This window comes from Rattus rattus, chromosome 1 (assembly GCF_011064425.1).
Source record: "Rattus rattus isolate New Zealand chromosome 1, Rrattus_CSIRO_v1, whole genome shotgun sequence".
NCBI classification, from domain to species: Eukaryota; Metazoa; Chordata; class Mammalia; order Rodentia; family Muridae; genus Rattus; species Rattus rattus.
In genome coordinates, this window is record NC_046154.1 from 151,275,106 (window position 1) to 151,296,175 (window position 21,070).

The 21,070-nt window shown below is 37.1% G+C and overlaps 1 protein-coding gene across 2 annotated transcripts in view; it reads left to right on the plus strand.

Annotated features, from left to right (window-relative positions):
• Positions 1–3,535: 3,535 nt before the first annotated feature.
• The window catches only part of Crispld1 (cysteine rich secretory protein LCCL domain containing 1), a 37,315-nt gene continuing 19,780 nt past the window's right edge, over positions 3,536–21,070 (plus strand). The window contains exons 1-5 of one of the 2 annotated variants that reach the window (XM_032890677.1): positions 3,536–4,236; positions 5,054–5,373; positions 19,080–19,198; positions 19,508–19,640; positions 20,517–20,632. In XM_032890677.1, coding sequence (XP_032746568.1) covers positions 5,116–5,373; positions 19,080–19,198; positions 19,508–19,640; positions 20,517–20,632 — 626 coding nt within the window. In that variant the 5' untranslated portion in view covers positions 3,536–4,236; positions 5,054–5,115. Of the gene's footprint in view, positions 4,237–5,053; positions 5,374–19,079; positions 19,199–19,507; positions 19,641–20,516; positions 20,633–21,070 lie in introns of those variants that run through there. The other variant, XM_032890678.1, reaches the window with a different exon arrangement.

Below are 21,070 nucleotides of genomic sequence, written 5' to 3' on the forward strand. Positions count from 1 at the left end.
CAGTTGTCTGCTATGCACACGTACCCTTAGATTCAAGTGTGTTTATCCACTTGGACCTTGGTATTTATTTAGAATTTAGCATTAGGTCCTTGGTATTGTATTTAGAAGTTGTACAGCCTTTGGAACATGAGGCCTAGCTTGCATATGGAGGCCACTAGGACCTTAAGGGTTATTGCCTGCCTTTCCTTCCAGCCAGAACTCTTTGTTTCCTGAACAAGCTCTATGTTTCTGGCTTCCTTCTGTGACCAGCCATCTTCTGCTTAAACTATTCTTCAGCCATATATCCTGCAATTAAAGACTGTATGTGCCCTATATTGTAAACCCAAACAAACCCTTTCTCCTTGCTTCTATATGGCATTTTGTTGAGGCAATAGGAAAAAATCAAGTCACAAACATACTTTCCCAAGATCATTTTTTGTATTTCCAAAAGTCCCATTCATCTGTGTATTTAACTCTATAAAAAATTATACCATTATTGGGAAGTGGGGCAAGTATACAAGTAGCTCTCACTTGAGAAACTGGAAGAGGGCAGGAAAGTGGCAGAAGGGATGGCTGAACCGTGTAGACCTGTGGCAGGGGGTGGTTTGTATTAGATCATCAGACTGAATGTTTCAGATTTCCTAGGTAGATTAGAGTAGCAGAAAAGACAGAGAAGCATGAGGAAATTACTGAATACTTTATAAATGTATAGAGTGGCCTAGCTGCGAGCAAAGCTATCTTAAAGTGGAACTAACTCCTGAAGGTAGTGAATGAGGAGCACCCAAATTGAAAAATAACAATGTGTCTCATTAAAATCTAAAAACAGGCTATTTTTCTTTCCTAGACCCCAGGACACACTAAAAGAGTTACCAACTTATAACGTGAATGTGGGTCTGAACAGTTGCATTCTCTACTAACCCAACCGAAGTATCATAGCTTCTACAATGGAATTTATTTCTCTATCTTAGTTTTGAAATTTAAGCTTTATACTGTCCGATTAGTCTATATGAAGTGTCTTCTTCACATGAGAGTACAAATCCACCCCATCTGGAACATAGACATGATTCAAAAATGACTAGCAATACAGTTAAAACATAACATAGCAGTGTTTTCTTTATGACTTTGGGATAGGCAAGTATTTCTCCTGCAGGGTCCAGGACTGGTCAAATGGTTCAGGGATTAAGAACAGGTGCTGCTATTGGAGAGAATCTGGGTTTGGCTCTCAACCCTGACTTGGTGGCTTACCTGTAATTCCTGCTGCAGAGCATTTGTTGTCCTCTCTGGTTTCCCTGGGGACAAGGTATCACAGACAGACAGACAGACAGACAGACAGACAGACACACACACACACACACACACACACACACACACACACACACAAACAGCATGCAGGCACTTACACCATACGTACATCAAAGGCTTCCTTGCGTACCAGGCATCATGTAATGTACATGTACACATATATGCAGGCACTGACATGTACACAGAAGAGGAAAATAAATAAGTCTTTAAAATAAATAGATACATCCATACAAGTTCTATTTATTAAAGTACTAAACACAAGAAATGTATCATAATACATCCCAGAGAAAAGACTTGATAGATTATACATGAGGTTATGGCACTATGGAGTAACTGGCACCTCTTCAACATATATGCACTTAGAAATTCAGAAGTAGGCTTGCATACATTTTAAGGTAATTCCTTACTCTCCACGTACAAGGATAATTACAGCATGGGGAATATAACACTAGCAAAAGAGATTCATCTTTGCAGAAACATGAATTGCAGTGTGTTAGGCTACAAGTAGCTAATACTCAAGCCAAGCCAGTGTGGCTTAAACATGCATTTCTTATTTCACATAACAAGAAGATGAAGTGAATGGTCAGGAGCAGAGAGGGACAGAGACTATTTTGTTCAACAGATAAAGAGCTCATTCCTTTAGTCTGTCCCTTCTTTGTATTTTTCAAATCTTACAGATTAGCACTTAAAGATATATTTTTGTTTGATCACAAAAGAAAACCATTGCAACCCATTTCCTCACCTCTAAATACATCCCTGCTCCTCTAGAAGTATGAACAAGGGTTGCGTGAACTTTCTCTTACTACAATAATCACTCTCCAGGAATCCATTTTGAAGACTTTCTTAGAATGAGCAACAGTCTCTTCCTAAGGTTACTGCTGATGGGACACCCCTTGTAAAACCAGAGGCTACAGACCTGGATGGAATAAAGAAGTGGGAGACCCTGTGTTGACCAAGTGCACAACAATGTCTGCCACAATAGAGTAGAAATGTTACAATCTACCATGGCTTTATGAGGGACCGCTTCAGCCATAAACCAAAATACCATTTTGACATGCATTTTATGTGGATAAGATGTTTTCTTCTGTTGACATATGGACTTTGCAATAATAAATAAAAATATGAACTGTATCATAAAAGTTTATTTAGTGAATTGGAAATGCAAGATTCTTGAAGATCAATGTTTAATATGATGAATATTTAAATCATTCTTATATTAAAATACGATAATTGTTTTGCCAAATTTCTTAACCATTTTTATTTACACTCATTTGCAAATATTTCAAATATATACAATTACTTTTAACAGTTTTAATTCAATTCTATGATTTTCAATGACACATAAAGTGTTCAGTGTAAACATGATCTCCATCTTTAGTAATATCACCTGTCCTTTACCACAAACTCGCCTGTTTTGGATGCAAAAGGCCTGTTTCCGTAATGCCAGGGACAAGAATTATGAATTAATATTCCAAAACTATGAATTTGCAGCCATTCTGTGTGTACGATGCTGAAGATAAAACTTGTGAATCTACACCTGAGAAGGTTTGGTGTGGTCAACAACTTCCTCTTTCTGATAGTTCTGTTTCCCATTCTTTGCTGTTTCAGGCAGCAAGGACTCTTGTCTCCAGAGACCTCTGGGCCTGACTACAGAAGAGCAGCTGGATAATAGGAAGAGGCAGGTTGGAACAAACTGAGAATTTCTACCAGTGTTTTTATTTGGTCTTGTGAAACATTTCAGGTATAGAGACAGAAATTTGAGATGAGAACTCTCAAAGGAGCAAAGACAGGGAAATTAGATAATCCACTTCAAAACAAAGTGTGCTTGTACAAGCTGCACCACACTCAGTAGAGCAATACTTTTTGAATTTAAAATTAGTAAATTCCTACTCTGGGATGCAACACAGGTATCTGTCCTGGGACTGAGATTTGAGATCTTGACAGTCTATCAATGATATGTTGTTTACAGGACTCTTTTCTCATTTTCACAAATGCCAAGTGCCAGCGATCCCTTTTGAGAAGCCAATGCTGCATGTTTTATGACTAGAATTACAGGTCTTAACTGTCAGACAATATCCGCTTCAATCTTCTTCTGAAACTCTTTTTCCATCTGGTCCTCATTAAGGCCAAAAAGAGACTTCTCCCTTCTAGAAACTAGAGACCAATGGGGACCTTTAGAGAAAATTTCTCTTCATCCCACTCCGTAGATTTTCTTTTGTGTGTACAAGTCTGGAAATTCTGAGCCTACCTCCATGCCCACCTACCTCACTTCTGGAGCTAGCTCCTTTGCAGCCAGACTTGTAAGGAATTTTAACATCCCAACAGAGAACTAGAGGGAGGGTGCCTGATCTGAGAGAGGCGGGAGAAGTTAGGGGCTCTCTTCCTGGGCAAGGCCCAGACCTTGCCCGCCCCCACTCACAGAGTCACAGCTCACGCCCACGAAAGCAAGTCGACTCCTGTGGGCCACCGGCCAGGACTGGGTGGAGGTGGAGGTGGAGGTGGAGGTGGGGGGTGGGCAAGGAGAGTTCGGGCATCACGTGCCTGCTCAGGGACCTCAATAAATGCCCGCGAGCGCTGAGGGGCGGCGGAAGTGCCTGGCACCAGGTCTCTGCACGCTGAGATAGCACCCAGCTGAAGCACTAGGTCCTGCGGAGCTTTCCTTTGTTCCACCTCATCCTCCAGCTCTGGAACACAGAGGAGCCCACTCTGCGAGCTTCTTTCCGGGGCCACACGGCTAACTTTGGAGCCCGTGCCTCGTTGCCCCTCTCAGGTTTTCAAGGAGTCGCGGAGGTAGGGACTTAGGTCCCCAGGGGTCAGCTCCTCACTGAGACTCCAGTGGTGGCCGGCCCTTCGCCTTCGTCGACTCTGTGAAGAGCAGAGTCCAGGCTGCGAGCAGCTGCAGAGACAAGCCGTCCTGCTAGGCTCTGCTCTCGGGGGTAACATCACACTGGAGAGGTAAGGGTGACTGATGCACAAGCCGCATCTAGACCAGTCCAGCTGCCAGGTTTTCCTGGTTCCCCATTTGGAAACAGGATCTAGGAAAAACGCTGACTTGTAGAGAAAGGTCTGGGAGAGACAGGGTAGACGGATTGCAGAGCAATCCTTGGTTTCACCTTGTCCTGGGGGCTCCCTCCCTGCAGGGCGCAGTGAACCGTGGGCTCCTGTTTTGTGTGAGGGACATGCTCTGAAGTTCTTCTGGAGCACTCTTGGCAGGGTATATGTCAAACTTTGCCGGAATATGGGAATATGATTGAATTCTCCCTCTGTGCATCGGTGAAAAAAAAAATTGCTCCAGGGACCTAAGCCATTTATTTGCAGTGAATCACAGGGCCTTTTCCAGGTACCCAGGAACATGGGTATTAATAGTGTTATGAATAGCTTTGAACCAGAGATGAAATGCTGAGATATTGTGCCTTAAAAATAAAATAAAACAAAGCAAACAACAACAACAAAAACCTTTAAAGTTACTACAGAGAATATCAACCTCTAGACAAAAATAAAACACTATAACTAGTACTCATTGCAGGATATGTCATTTAAAACCTTGTAATTCAGAAATTATTCTCAAGCTTTGAGCTTCCGTAGCTACTTTTGCCCTCAACTTTTGGCTTAGTGGGTAGCTTGGAAAAATATTTAGTGCCAAAGGTGCAGTGTGAAATTTATGGGATAATGGAGAGATAAAAATGGAGAGATGTTCAGAATCGGAGTGCTTACGTGTTGGAGTTTGCTATCATAAAATAATTTCATCTGAATCGTATGACATGTCTTATAGCCAAAAGGAGTGGAAGAGCCTGTCTTGGAGATTTTCCCGGGTAAGCCCCGAGGCTATTCATTATGATGTGTAAGGCACAGGAGTGGCTCAGAATGACCGCACTGCTATTCGTGGCTAGAGCAGTTCCAGCTATGGTGGTTCCTAATGCCACTTTGTTGGAGAAACTTTTGGAAAAGTACATGGATGAGGATGATGAATGGTGGACAGCTAAACAAAGAGGGAAAAGAGCCATCACAGATAATGACATGCAGAGCATCTTGGATCTCCATAATAAACTGAGAAGTCAGGTGTACCCAGCAGCTTCTAATATGGAGTATATGGTAAGACATTGTTCACGTGGTGTATATCAAAGAAATGTTCTTGGTGCATAGAGCAACCTAGGTAAATTCCTTCATGGTGTTCTTTAATTTTTTTCCCACTCATTCTGCTTTAATTTTTAATGTTTTCTTCAAGTATATTTTTATCTGGACACTTTTCTGTTCCTGTTTCTGTTGCTAAGAGCTCTTTCAACTTCAGTGTACCTTCAGATTCACTATTCCTAAATATTCTAAACTCTGCTCTGATCAGAAGGAAGGTCATCCCACTCCTAAATAGCTGCTGTATGGACTTTAAATGTTTCTTTTTACATTTAATTCTTTTGTATAGGGGTCACATGCCATGATGAAGAGGTGGCAATCAGAGACCCACTTTCAGCAGTCAGTTCTCTCTTTCAGCTCATGAACTCAGGTCATCAAACTTTGATCCTCAGGCTTGGCATTTAATCTACTTAGTAGAAAGATTATGCTCCAGGGTCCCATAGAACCTTCCTGTAAATAGTGGATCTACACAACTCAGACTGAGACTTAGTGAAGAGTTCTGAATTGTTGGCACACAAGTAGACTTTTGTTTCTTGCAAAATGAAAATCACTTTATATTTGTTTTATGTTCAACTGCTTTAACCAACTTATTGTTTGTGGGCTTCAAAGTATAAATATAACCCTAGACAAAAAAATCAAATTTTAAAGAATCATTTTGTCATTAATTACTTCATATAAATCAACAGGTTTGGGACACAAAATTAGTTCTTTAAAATTATTTGCATGCCTTACATATTTAGACAAACTTTCAAACTGTATTATATTATTACCATGAACTCAGAATGCATTGTGCTAGCAAAGCCAGATAGCCAATACTTCAGTGACAGCAAAGCTTATTTAATGAGCACATTCAAAGGCATACCTTAGACAGGTTGTGTGATGTAAGTAGTTTTAGTGTGTTCCCATTGTCCCTTTTCACCCTTTATTTACATTAGTTCTGCTGGTTATTCCTTTAGATAAATCAATAGAAACATGAAAGTTCTAACTTTTCATTGCCTTTTACAAAATAGTACAATACATTATTTTAACTTTTATTTGAAAATTATTTTATGCTAAAGAAAGGTTGCATTCAAGATACCTCATCAGAACCTGAGATTTTTGGGCTCATGTAGCAGGTAGAAATCCTGGTGCCATCACTCACTGACTGTGTGAATGGCCACTTACTAATGTTTCTCTGATGCATGCTCCTTAAGGCTATCCCAGGAAGGGTTGTAGTGATTAACTGAAATAGCCTGCGGTTTGATTCTTTAAGATAAATATTACAAGGTGACAATATATCATTATGAAATATGTCATGGATTTTTAGACTTCCTAGCACTATTTATACATGGTGTCTAAAAATATTGTTCAGTTCTCAAAATTCCATGCAGGATGTGATATCACAATATTGAATACAAAATGAATATGTTTCTTTTGGAGTGCTTAAGGGAAAAAACTCTCTAAGTTCCTTTAGTAGTGAGCCTTCAATAAAAGCAACTTATGGATCCTCTCTAAGCTTATTTGATGATAGGCTTAGTCTTAAGTGGATTCATGTATGCATGTATGCTTGTGTGTATGTGGTGTATGTGTTTGTAAATGTTCATATGTGTGTGCACATGCTGTGTTTGTAGGTGCATAAGCACATGTATGTACATGCATGTTCAAGTCACTAGTTGGAAATAGATTTCTTCCTCTATCACCCGCAACCTTATTTTTTTGAGACAGGGTCTCTCACTGAATTTGGGATTCCCTGAACCAGCAAGAGTAGGTGGCCAATGAGAGCCATAGTTCCTCTTGTCTATGCTTCTGCAGTGTTACCTTTATCAATTTACACCACCTTCCTGGATTAGGAGAGTGCTTCACTTATGACAGGGCTAAGGACCAAAACCTAGATCCTAGTGTTTATGTGGTAAGTATTTTGTAGATTGAACCATTGCCCCAGCTTCTCCATTGGCTTTTTATTTACAATAAAAAAAGAACTTGGCTCAATCCTACATAAGAGATTGTGATTGGTCACTGTGTGGGACTTAATAATCAGATCATGAAAAATAAGTTTCATGATTCTCATGTCTACTTGCAAAAACAAACAAACCAACAATAACTGCAGAGTACGTATAATGCCTAGTCTGGGATGTTTCTTTGATTTTCATTTTGATTCATTGGTTTCTTCCTATCCATAAAATGTAGATTCAGAAACCAGCCAGGGTTTATGTTGTGTTGCCCTTAGATATTATTAACATTGGAACTATGTGCTGAGTTTAACCAGGCCTGCAAATCTCTGTGCCCCACTATAATAGTAGGAGACATTAATTTTAGAATACATACTGTGAGAGGTTATTTAAAAATAATTATTCTGACTATTACTGATTTTATGATGTTCATAAAAAGGAAAAACTGACACTTTTAGACTGTTGTGAGCTCAATTATTTAAAATGCTTTTATTTTAAATATTTTATTTTCAAAAGGATAGAGCTTAAATCAAAGTTGGACAAAGAGCCATTTTCTGTGTAACTTTTAATGTCCTCTTACGGTCTATATGCCTTTTCAGCTTAATTGTTGAAACAACTAATCTCCATATTTGTAATTGGTTTTTATTATAGTCCTACAACAGCCAAGCCACACACTGACTTATTTAATGTCATATCCTCATTCCTATCTTTACCATCACTTAGTGTGCAGATTTAAATCTATTGAAAACCAGACCTTTTCTTGAAGAGCTTATAGTCTGATGGAGAAAAATAAATAGATATACTTAAAATCCTCACATACCTGGGGCACAAAATTCTTTGATCTGAGGGTATTGAAATTCTCCTTTTTGTGAGAGCTCTTCCAGACTACTTGTGAGGTGTGTCCTGTTTCACAAAGATGATCAACACCATTAAAGGTAAGAGAAGAAGTTGTGGGTAAGAAGTGGAAAGTAGACAAATGCAGATGCCAGACACAGTTAGTCTGCTTTGGGAGAATCAGACTAGATAGGTACAAGCCTAGAGCTGGGGAAGAATCTGGAACCACAGACATGATGATGGAAACTGGAAACCCCAGGGAGAGTTTGTTTCAGCATTAGTTAAGAAATGAGCCTTAGGGCATCAAATGAAGAGACAAGAGATTACCAAGTATAAACACCGGCTTTTGATATATGTACAGCAGCAGGCTTAAATCTTGCCTCTGTTATTTACTGGAATGTGAACTCTGATAGTCTGCTACCCTACCGGGCCCAGGCTATTCAGTGGTAAAACTGGTGGAAAAATACAAAGCCCAGAGGTGACACTGAAGTAACTCTTTTTTCAAGCCTGCCTTCCTATGGATTTATGACTCTGAAGTGTTGTGTGATCATCTATATCATTCTTTTTTTCAACATTGAAAAATAGTTTCTCTGATTTTTGCTTTATCAATTCAATTGAAATGTTTTCAGGCTTACATGGCTCTGTCTTTACTGTCTTCGTGTATTTCCTAGTATGCATGGGGTGGCCTCCATGTAGACACATTCTACAATAACTTCAAACGAAAGCCAAGGGCCTTATAATGTCTGTTCAGTCCTCTCCAAGAAACAGACAAATAACTGTATTTAAGTCCACACATCTGATTTCCCTACCACACACATGAGTGTGCATCTGCTAATCCAGTTCCAGCATCTACGTCACAGATGTTGTTGACCCCACCTCTTCTATTTTGTTCACAACTTTGTTTCTCTACTCAAATCTGCATTGGCATCACACCTTCCCATTTAGCAGACTACACTAATTCATTTGTGTTTTATAGTCTAGTGCATCCTCTTCACCATTAGTAAAGCTGACCTTTCCTTCAGTTTGTCTGTATGGGTGATTCAGTTGAACAAAAGTTCTATTAACTTCTCCTTGGTTAAGAAGTTAAAGGCTCTAGTATTAACTCAGGCAAGGAAGCACCTGTAATCTGCACCATGGACCTCAGCTATCTTGATGCACTTGCTGTTTTGAATGCAGGACATGCTTCTGTAGCTTCTTAATCAATTGAGTATCTTCCATGTTTACATGCCTGTGTTCCACCTCTTCTTATCAGACTCCTGTTTATCCCTCAAAACTGAGCTCAAATGTCATCCTTCTTCCAAAGAGTTTTCTAGTGGACCCACTCCTCTACCCCATTCTAAAATACCTTATTGTACCCTATTTATAATACTTAAGTTTCAGCGAAATATATGCATGTCATTTCTTTTCTAGACTTCAGTTCTGAATACATGTGTTAAATGAAGGCATAACAGAAATAATAAGTAATAATATCTGAGACAATTGTGGAGAAGAGGCATGAAAGAGAAATTAAAATAATATACAGGATAGCTTAATTTCTAATAGTCTTTCAATTTTCTTTAATAGTATTGCTTAGAAACAAAGTTATCTTTTTAAAAGTATTTTTAACTACAAAACCTAAATTCATAGGATTTATTTTTTGTAAAAATATCTGCACTTTAAAATTAATGTGCTTTTCTCTTTGGAAGTTTTTGCCACTATCATGGCAATACTGGAGGAAGAAATAACACAAAAAGCCAGCTTTACTGAAGTTTGTATTCATGGTTTAACTTGCTCAAGTTCAGGAGATGAAACAGAGGCTGACTATATAAGCATAGAGAGAAAGGGTATAAAGGGCTGGGGAATGTTCTGGGGCTTTGTTCCTCCATTCAGCATACCTTGGGATGGTCCTTTATATGAGGCAACACCAAGGGCTCAGCAGCAAATGCAAGCTTTCCCCCTTGACTATCTAGACTCACCATGCTGTTTGCCATGGCTGAGAGTGAACATGGGAAGTGGAAGAGAAAATGAAGACTGAGATTTAATTGGGAGGGACAATATAGGTTTCTTTTAAAATATATATATATATATATATATATATATATATATATATATATTACAAAATTTGAGCACTTGAGTAGTAGAAAGCTTGATTTCAGGATTGTTCCAAGCATAACTGGTTTAGGCTTTAAGTGGTTGAAACTCAGTTGACTACAGCAATACAATGGTGTTTTAACAGTTGTCAAGTTGATAGTGACCAGGAGTGGGTGACAGTATGAAGGTGGTGAGAAATGGTGGCTATATAAATATTACCTCTTTTTAGCTCATGCATCCTGAAAAATTCAAAGAAGCCTTTCTTTAAGATACATAGTGTTGACCTGGCTAGCAGGCAGCCAGGAGACAGAATTCCCTCTCCTTGTGAAAGGCCTGTGTATCCAAGTCGGGATACAGAATTTTGAAGATTAGTGGCAGTTTTCACTCTAGATTATATAAGAATGGAAATCATTATTCATCCTACAAACTTCCAGGAACTTTTAGAATGTTATGAAAGTTGCAGAATGCTGGTTATATGGCATTCGATACAATCCTTGGAGATTAAAGAAGGCAGAATCCACATTCTACCTCTTCCTTTCCCAGGACAGAATAGCTAGTTGTTTCCTACCTACTCTGAGCTCCTCTTTCCAAACCAAGTTTTGACTCATATTTCCTCTATAAGGAAATTTCCTTCATAAGGAAGATGAAAACTGTAACATGGTATTCAGAACAGCATAGGGACCAATGTCTTCCCCTGTCATCACTGTGCTATCATGGGTGGATTATATAAGCTTATTTTTGAAGCAGTACTGTTATGCTTTGCATGTGGCAAGTGACTATGTGTTCTTCGAGAACGGTTTTTGTTAGGGGAAACTAGAGTTTAGTGTTGGAGAGTGTGTAGATATCCACATGAATTTATTAAACTGTGGTTAAACAATATCAGTAGGATTCATGGTATCCAGTCTGCAGCATAAAGTTATGGTTCATGAGCATTCACTCAGTAAAGTCAGGATGAGAACTGGGTTAAAGGGTCACACTAATTGAGAATCCCTGACTTAGACTTATTTCTCCTGTGGCAGAAGGAGAAATAGAGCAAAGTGAAGATGACATCACAGGGTTATTCTGGCGAAGACTGAGCTTGAAGGGACACACCATCCTTAATTACATTTAATGTTCAGTGAAGAGGTGGGGTTTGAGGTAATAATAATAGGGGGTTTGTAGATATTGTCAGGAGTTATACTAGCTGAGGTGGAACTGCCTGAATGAAAGAAAAAATTGTTATGGACTAAAGATTGAATGCTTTGGATTGGCCCAAATTATGGTATTTGGTGTTAAACTAAAAGGAAAGGGCAACAAAGAAACAGTGCAAGGACTCGGCACAGTTGGAGGAGCAGATGACATAGACAGGTTTCTTGTAAGGCAGGAGGAGAGATAAAGAGTTCAACAGTTTTTCAGTGTTGTTAAAAAGTTCATATGATGATGAGCAGTGGTTTCATCAGTGTGGGAGTCCTTGGTAACCTTCATTAAAAGAATGTTAATCATTGATTTGTGCACAGAAACGCTACTGAAGAAATAGAAAAAGGTGAGGGGAGCAGGTGGTGACATCACTCTGACTTTCTGAGATGACACTGGGGAGATCAGAGAAGTGAGAAAGCAACTTATGGGTAAGATCAGAACACTTTTGCTCTTCAGTTTAGGAGAAAATGTGTTAAAATAATGAAGGATCTTACATAATATAGAGAAGGTATAGCTTCCACAACATGATTCCACTAATTTCAGCAGCAAATCTGAGGCCACGTGTGTGAAAAACATTGGATTCAGTTGTTGAAGAAAAGAGATTATATTTGTGTGAATGCTATTGGTTTCTCCAGTGAGTTCTGGAGCTCAGATCAGAGGAAAATGAAGAGGGTCTGATGAAGGAACATTGTGAAACAGTGTCTATGGTTCTTCTATGCTAGGGGTCTTTGTGAGGTTGAGTGTAAGTGGGATTTCCATTACTGTAAGCTCTGTTTCACAGTGCCTAGAGTTTATGAGGACACTGGAGACAAAGATATGACTTGAAACAGAGAATATGTAAACACACACACACACACACACGCACATGCATGCGCACACGCACACACACACGATAATCAGAAATACTTGAAAGCCATTATATACATACCATATAGATACATATTCATATGTATTTATTTGTGTATATATATGCATATACATACTCATACATATAAACCATCATAGTCCTTGTTTAGTATCATCATTTATATTTTAAATATTCAGGGAAAATTATTCCTCAGTAGTCTTTAAAAGTCTCATAGAAAATATTTTTATCAAACTGATTTTAATTCTTCTAGCAATTAAGAGAAACTGAGAGTATAGAGTTTATGTATCTCTCACTGAAAGATACAAATTTTTCACCTTTATGGAATAATTATTAATATAGACAGCATAGGATGTAAATAAGTAAATATCAGTGGAGAGAATCAAAGAGTACAATACATCAGTTGTGTTGAAAGCACGTAAACTCGGATTTGTGTGTTTATAATAGCAGTCTTTGATTTAATAGAAGTTTTGGAGTATATTGTGGTTTCAGTTTCTTTGTTTATGTAAGATTTTTTAAAACTAATTCAACCCAGGAGGAGATTTTCATTTTTAATCTTTAAAAAACCCTAGGCATAGTAAATAGAAACAATTAGCTTTCCCTTCAGCTTTAGAAACCTAAGTTATTGCTATTTATTCAGGTTGAGTGTGACGTGCCACCCCTAATCTCATCGCTTTAACACCTGGACGTCAGTTAATGATGCTGTTCTGGGAGGTTAGAGGAGCTTTGTCCCATGGAGGCCAGCTGGCAGAAGCCATTAAGGATGGGACTTGATGGTCATGCCTACTTCAGGTTCCCATCTGCCTCACTCCTTTCTAGTGGCTACCAAGTAACAAGCTACTGCTTTTCTGGTCACTCTGACACAGGACAGATGCTCTACCATACCTTCCTATTTGTGGTAGACTATAATTCTCAGAAACCTGATCCAAAATAAATGTGTCCTTTTTGACATTGTTTCTGACAAGTATTTTGGTCCCAGTGATGAGCAAAAGAGCTAATACATTATGTAAATAAATAATGTGATTTATTGTGAGAATTTTTACATCATGTATTTTTCTAGGTTTGATTTTCTAAAACTCGTTGGGATATAAATATAGCTAATGAAATTCATTTTTAAAATTTATTGGGCTATGAATGTAGCTAATGAAGAAATTCATTGTCACAAATTGATCCCATATCCACCAATCAAGATGTCACAAAATAATACATTTGTGATTACACACATACACACATACACACACACACATGCACGCGCGCACGCACGCACGTGCACACGCACACCTTTGCATGTGTGCACATGGAGGTTGGGAGTCTTCATCACTAAGCATCTTATTTTTGAGACAAAGTATCACTGTTCCTTGAACTCACAGATTCAACTAGACTGGGTGGTCAAGCTACATCCCCAGTCCATAGTACTCCCATCTTAATAACACATCAGTAAGTAATGTAATGAAGACAATGTAGTCTTCGGATTATCAGAAAGTCTATTAAAAGGTAATAGTACTCACAAAAAGAATTCAAGGTTTCAGAGTTTTGGGGTTTTTTGTTGTTTTTTGGTTTTTTGTTTATTTATTTATTGTGTGTGTGTGTGTGTGTGTGTGTGTGTGTGTATGTGTGTGTGTGTAACACAGGTGTGTTATGGTTACTCTACCACTTGCACCTAAGTCACCCAAGTATGTCTTGCCCACCGTTGGGGATCTGGTGAGATGAGAAGCAGAGAACAAGCACACTTGGACAATTAGATCTCCTCTGGGGCAAATAATTTATTAGGAGTCACAGAAATCTCACAAGATTATGTAACAGATTTCTGCTTTTAAAATTCTCATTTGGGAATTAAGATTCAAACAATGGAGACAGAGCAAGAAGAAAATATAACAACTATTAAATTGTGTGTTTAAACAGATTGAAAGGGTGTTGGAGTGGACACTCCTTTGGAGAATCTCCGAGTAACTTAGAAGAAGGGGTAACAGTCCTGTTGAAAAGAGACTAATAAATTTAGTATCCAAGAAAGGTGACTGTACAAATGTGGACCTAGCTGTTCTGTGTTCTTACTGGTCTTGGCTCCAGGTATTGGGCATAACTTCCATCCAGTACAATTGAGTCATAATTTGCATTTTAACAAGAAGGCCTTCAAAGTGTGGTAGTGGAAGCTGTAGAGGGCCAGCAAAGAGGAAAGTTTGGCTGTAAAGGCCTTGACAGTTGCAAGGCAAGAGAGGAATAAGTACAAATTTTGTAGAGAAATATAGGAATGGTGTCAGATTAGTGTCTGCTCTAGGCTGTGAAGACAGGCTCATTAATGTCTGTGATGTTGAAATAGTATTCCTGGAAAAGAAGACTACTAATACTGTCTTGAGTTTATCTGAATATTAATTTCCATTTCAGAAATTAAACTTGATAAAGAAAAGAAGATTGTTTGAAATGGTTATGTTGCTACTTTCTGTATGATCCTGGAGGCTTCGTTTAGAAGTAGATTTTAAGCGAAGTCCAATTCACATCTCTTTAGTTTCTAGGAAACCTTAATAAACATCCATTGCCTCAGGGTAATGTTGCTTTCTCTGCAGCCTCTGAGCCTTCTGAATGTTCCCTCCTACTACGCAGTCCTTCAGAACAAATGAGGCAGAGTAGTTACAACCTGAAGGCATCCCCAAATTGGAAGGAATGCATTGTAGCCCTTTCCCATAGGTGGGTGTATGTTATATATGTAGTTCGGAAATAACCATGTTTTCTTTTGACATACCTCATGTACCCATTTTATAAAAAAATGGTAATTTTACTGTAGGATGACCTCATATTAGCGCTGGGTGAATAGTTCAGAGGAAGAAAAAAGACTCTTAAATAATCTTGATTTGATTTACAAACCATTTAAATAGTAAGGGTATGAGTTATTGACAGTCTAAAGTATGAAATATTCTTTGTTCTCAAATACATGTGTACTAAAAACTATATATACGTGAACCATGCTGTCATTAGGCTTTAGTAATAATCCCAGGACAGCTAGATTTTTAGGACTTTATTCTGAAAATTTTAAAAATTTTACATCGTTGGTCTTCATCTAGACATTTAGGCATAATTAAATTTGATAAATGATCACTATAAGATTATTATTAATTAATAGTTATTGAATAGGGATTTAAAATTAAATTTAATTATTTGATTTTCTGCTTTAGTCCTTATAAATATATTTATATATATATATATATATATATATAAATATATACATGTATTATAAATGAGACATAGATTCTGTTGTTTCTTGTTTCTCTTGTTTTCAACGTGTTAAGCAAAAAAATAGTTGTTGCTTTTTTTTAAAAAAAAAATCTCTTTTTGAGATTATAATACAGTTAGATTATTTCACCCCTTTCTTCCCTATCTCCAAGCACTTCCGCATTCTCCTCCTTGCTCCTTTTCAAATTCACAGCCTCTTTTTCATTAATTGTTGTTATATCTGTGTATCTGTAAGTACATGTAAGTGAATGAATACATTTTAGTCCTTAAGACATCTTTCTGAGTTATCTTGCATTTTATCTGACACACTTTATAATTAAGGAAGGTTAATTAAACATAAAGTTTGAGCATATTTTAAATTTTATTTCACTTTCTCTATAACAGATATAAACACTCTTTTGGAAAACACAAATTTGTGAGTTTAGAAGTTATATATCCTCTTTCAAAAGTTCCAGTCTCTATGGAAAAATCTCACAGGCCAGAGTTTATAGTCAAGTGCAAAACAAGAAGAAACTGACCTTTGGTAGAGTCTCCAGGCCTTTTCCGTGGGCTCATCTGGGTGGTCCCTGAGAGTGGGTGGTGGAGGTGAGGCTTTCCTTTACTACTGGACCTGGGCCACCATCATCTGAGGGTCTGTACTCTCTTCATTCTCAAGCTGGGGCCAAAAAATCTCACAGCTGCTGATCCCTCTGTGTGGTCTCTCCACAATGTCCTTCCCGCCAATTTTCCCCTGTGGTTGGCTGCATTCTGTGTTGGCTCAAGTTAGTCAAGATGTATTTGAAAAGAGAGCCAAATAGAAGCTCTGTTTTGTAACCTAGCCCCAGAATTCTCTGAGCCTCATTGCATTTGTTAGCAGTAAGTCTCTGATTGAAAGTGAGAGACAAAACTGCGATACCTTGTGGAAGATGAGCATTTAAAAATCAACACAATAGTCTCTAGATATTTTAATTTTTAGCTGTATAAGTTCTATTTGTGGTTTTCCTCTTGTTTTTGTATGTCCCTTAACATGAGGTTGGCCTACTGGTAAAGCTATGGATTAGTGTGGTTTTGCAATGTGACTTAAAGCACTGTGGGAAAGGCTGCAATCTTGTGTTTCAAGGTAGGCAACAAACCTTTTTTTGTTTGTTGTTTCTTAAGGATACTTTACTTTCCAGGTGACTGCCTGGAAACCTGATTATTTTTCCAATTTTCTGATGCAAAAATGGATACAGCATTTTGCTTATCGTCTGGGATTTAACTCAAATTCACATTTCTTGTGTAATTTTTGTTGAAGAGATAACAGTCACTTGAATGATATTTTGTATAATAAGTTAAAATGTATTATTTAACTTAAACAAGTAATGAAAATAATTAATAGCATATTATATCAGTAAATAAAGTTCTTACCGGATTAATATTTGTTGGTAGCATATACTTATGATGTTTTTAGTAATTTGGAATATTTGATATTAATCCAAAATAAAAGTTTTTAAAATAAAAAATAAAAAATTTTTAGTTATAACCAACTATTGTTTACCACTCTTTAATTTTTAGTTGAATGTAGAGATGCTTCAGTACTTTGATAGATAAATAATTGTACACTATAACAAGAATATAGTTATTTAATGTAAACTTTTATTTTTTATAGTGAAAGTATTTTCCATATTTTATATTCACACTTGAACAGGAAGAAATACTTATTATGAAAAATTATATGAATGAGCAAGAAAGAATTCCATACCTATATGTGTTTGTAAATATATGTGCATGTACTTTTGTAAATATGAGGGTATGTACATGCATGTACATGTGGACGTGCACCTGTGTGTGTGTGGGTGTGTGTGTAGATAGGTAGGCCGTCTCCTTCAGGAGATCTTTCAGTTTGTGGTCATATTAGGGTGTTTTCAGTTTCTAAAATCAAGGAGAGAAAAGAAAGCATGGCTTCTTGGACCCCCACTTTCTTCGCTTCTCCAATATCTCACCCCTAAACTATCTGGAAAGTCAATGTTTGTGGTTTTGCTTTTCACTTGCTTTCTAACGTCTCTGGGCAAATTTCTCCATTGCTGATCTGGAATTGCTTTTACTCATCCATTAGTACTCAGCCAATCTCCTGTCTTGCTCTCTTCACATCATTACCCATATACTCCAGAAATCTTTCTGTTCTCTATAGTGGAATTTGCCACTAGTTTTCCTTTACCCTTTCTGAGGTATTTTTCTTGGCTTAAAAAGAATATTATATCATTCTTTACCTTCCTTCCAATTTTAATAATCCTAGATTTTTTTCATTACTCTCATTGTTCTATAACCTTTTTTTGATATAGATGTTATTTATCTCTACATAATTAACCAAATATGTATATCTTCAGGACATATTTTTCCCTAGAACTGCTTTTGCATGTTGTTATAGTCTGTTGGCATGCTTATTACTATTCTCTTGATATGCATATTGCAATCTTCTGAAATTCCTCCAACAGGTACAGACACATGCTTATTTCCCTTATCTCCTTGTGACATTATTACTCCATCATTTCTTCTCTTTGACTGCTTAAATTAAGTCACCAATCAACTTTAAAATATGTACATATCTACGTGTTATTTTGTCCTGTCTGTTCTTCTACAGCCCCATCCCTTAAATTGTTCAAATGTTCCAAACTTGGGACTCTTTTCCTGTCCTCTTATCATATGGAGTCCTGCTCTGAAAGTGCCAATGTACTCATGTATATATGGTTTTGTCTTTTTAATATTATGCTCATTCACAGCCATGTTTTGAATCAGTAAAACCTTGAATACTAAATCCATAACTTGTAAAATTTCATTATGTTATTAATTTGTATTTTGATGTTTTGTAAATTAGTTTTAAATGAGCCAGTCATCTTCATTGAATTTTGTAAATAAGGATAGTATATACATACTTTATTGTAGCCAGAATCAATATTTATTCATATATCCAACAAATTCTTATTTGTCTGTATCTATATAATGAACACAGGAAATAGGTCAAAGGTATAGGCATCAATAAAACAGCTACCTCAGGCAACCCATGCTGTCTTGGGAGAGGTAGACATGAAAATAAACATTGCTATGCATGGTAAGAGTGCCAAACAAAAGAATGTAACAAAGCTTTGAAAGCATCATAGAAGGTGGAGCTTACTTCTGGGGGAGTTGGAGAGGTAACATAGAGAACATGTTAGATAATGCAGGATAGAAAGCCAAGGATAAATTCCTGGCTGGCCAATCACCAAAGGATGCTTAGACCAGGATCAAGTCCTGAAGATACTACAGGCTCTATAAGGAAACCTTGCTCTAGATACCTGTGGGATTTTGTTGGCTACATTAAAGGAGAAAAGTCAGGTAAATTCATTTCTTATCACTCTGGCAATTCCAAAAAAATTAGGGATACTAGAAGAGGAACAGGAGTAGACAGGAAAGTTAACTAGAAATATGGTGGAGAAAAAATTCTAGGTGATATATAAGGGAAAACCAAACCAATGCATTCACTTAAGAAAGAAGGGGAAAAACAAGAAATACATATTTGAAGAAATGTTCAGTTGTGAACATTGTATGTCTGTGTTATATTTCTATTTACCCTGTAGACATGGGATGTGGAACTGGAAAGATCTGCAGAATCCTGGGCTGAAACGTGTTTGTGGGAGCATGGACCCACAAGCTTGCTGCCCTCCATTGGACAGAATTTGGGAGCGCACTGGGGAAGGTAGTGGAAAGCACAACTTTTTATTTCTGGAAACACAAATGTCATGAATGAAATGTTGATTAGTCCATCACTGGCAGTGTCCTAATGCTGGTTGCCTAGGATTAAAAGAGCAGAGTACAAAACAAAGAAAACTCAAATATCTTACCAGAAGAGTCAACTATTTCCTAGCTTCTTTTTGTATCATTTATGTCCTCAAGACTTGTAGCTTAGACAGAGGAGTTTTCTGTCAAGCCTTGTTAATCTACATTGGTTTTAAATGTTTTCTCCCACTCTTCTTGTTACTTGTGATTTTTTTTTTCCTTCTAACAGATACCGACCCCCAACCTTTCATGTACAAGCATGGTATGATGAAGTGAGAGACTTTAGCTACCCATATGAACATGAGTGCGACCCTTACTGTCCTTTCAGATGCTCTGGCCCTGTTTGTACACACTACACTCAGGTAGGCTTTGTGTGAGCTACAGTTGTTTCCTCCAAATTTGCTACTGTAACTACCAGAGAACATACAAGCATGTGTTTTTATTTTTCTTTTTTTATTTAATATGATTACTTAAAAATGTGGAGCATTATTAATCCTTTAGAATAGGAATAAAGATTTCTATAAGCAATAACACTATCAAACAAATCTGAACACTTACCTTAAAAGGTTATTTTAATGACTTTACACATAAAATAATTTAGTATGGCCCCAATAAATATTGTTAAGGAGCAATTTGCCCTCTTTGAAATAATTTGATGCCAATAATATAATTTATGATTGATTTTCACTATTTACATGTGTAGAATTTATAATATATATGGATATGTTTTATATTTCACATTCATGTTTAGGATTGCATGGATTCCTAATCTCTAAGTCAAACAAGGGAAGACAGGTTTGAGTAGACAAAGGTCACTGTTGCCCTCTTTCTAGAATGGGGGGATTTCTGAGCATTGCAGGTTTACTTCTTATACAGACTTCTGTTGCTTTAGTTAGTAAGCTTTTTTATAGAAATGGCCATTGCATAAGATGAAGATGTAAGTTTGAATTATTTAGTAGTTTGTATTTTGAAAATGCTGACATTGTACTACAGAGAGAGCTCTTTGCTTATAAGGTTTTTTGTTTTTTGTTTTTGGTTTTTGTTTGTTTGTCTGTTTTTTATATAAATTGCATAAGAAGCACAAACCAAATCACAGACAAGACAGATGTTGGGCACATCTCATTCTAGCATGAATGATCTCTCTAGGCTTCTTTAGTTTGGTTTTATCCATTTCTTTTGATACACTACTGTCTCATTTCATCTTAGCCCTCCCTGAGCCTCTCTTTTCTCTAACACAGGTGGTGTGGGCTACAAGTAGCAGAATAGGCTGTGCCATCAATCTGTGCCACAACATGAACATCTGGGGGCAGATATGGCCCAAGGCTGTCTACTTGGTGTGCAATTACTCTCCCAAGTAAGTAGACAGGGCAATAATTTCTAATGGATAGTTTTCTTACTGTGAAAATAATTTTGTAATCCTGATTTTTCTAATTTTCAAGGTACATTCATAAAGCATATTGGTTTAATTCCATTATCTTCCATTGCAGTGATTATAGTAGATTAAGTCAATGCATAAAGGGAAAGGACTATTGAAATCTAAAGAAATAAACATTTTTTGTGTTTAAGCTTCATTTGTTTTGCCATTTATGTGTCCAAATTTACTGATTTTGATGAGAGGTTTTCAGCTACACATAGTTGAGATATATGTTTTACATATGTGAAGAAAACATGAAAGATTTATGTTAAAATTTTCACACATCTTTTCTGAGAATCAGATTTAATTATTAAGATGCATAGGATAGGTACATATTCTGAATTCAGTTTTTTATATGTTTGATTTTTAAATTTTTAT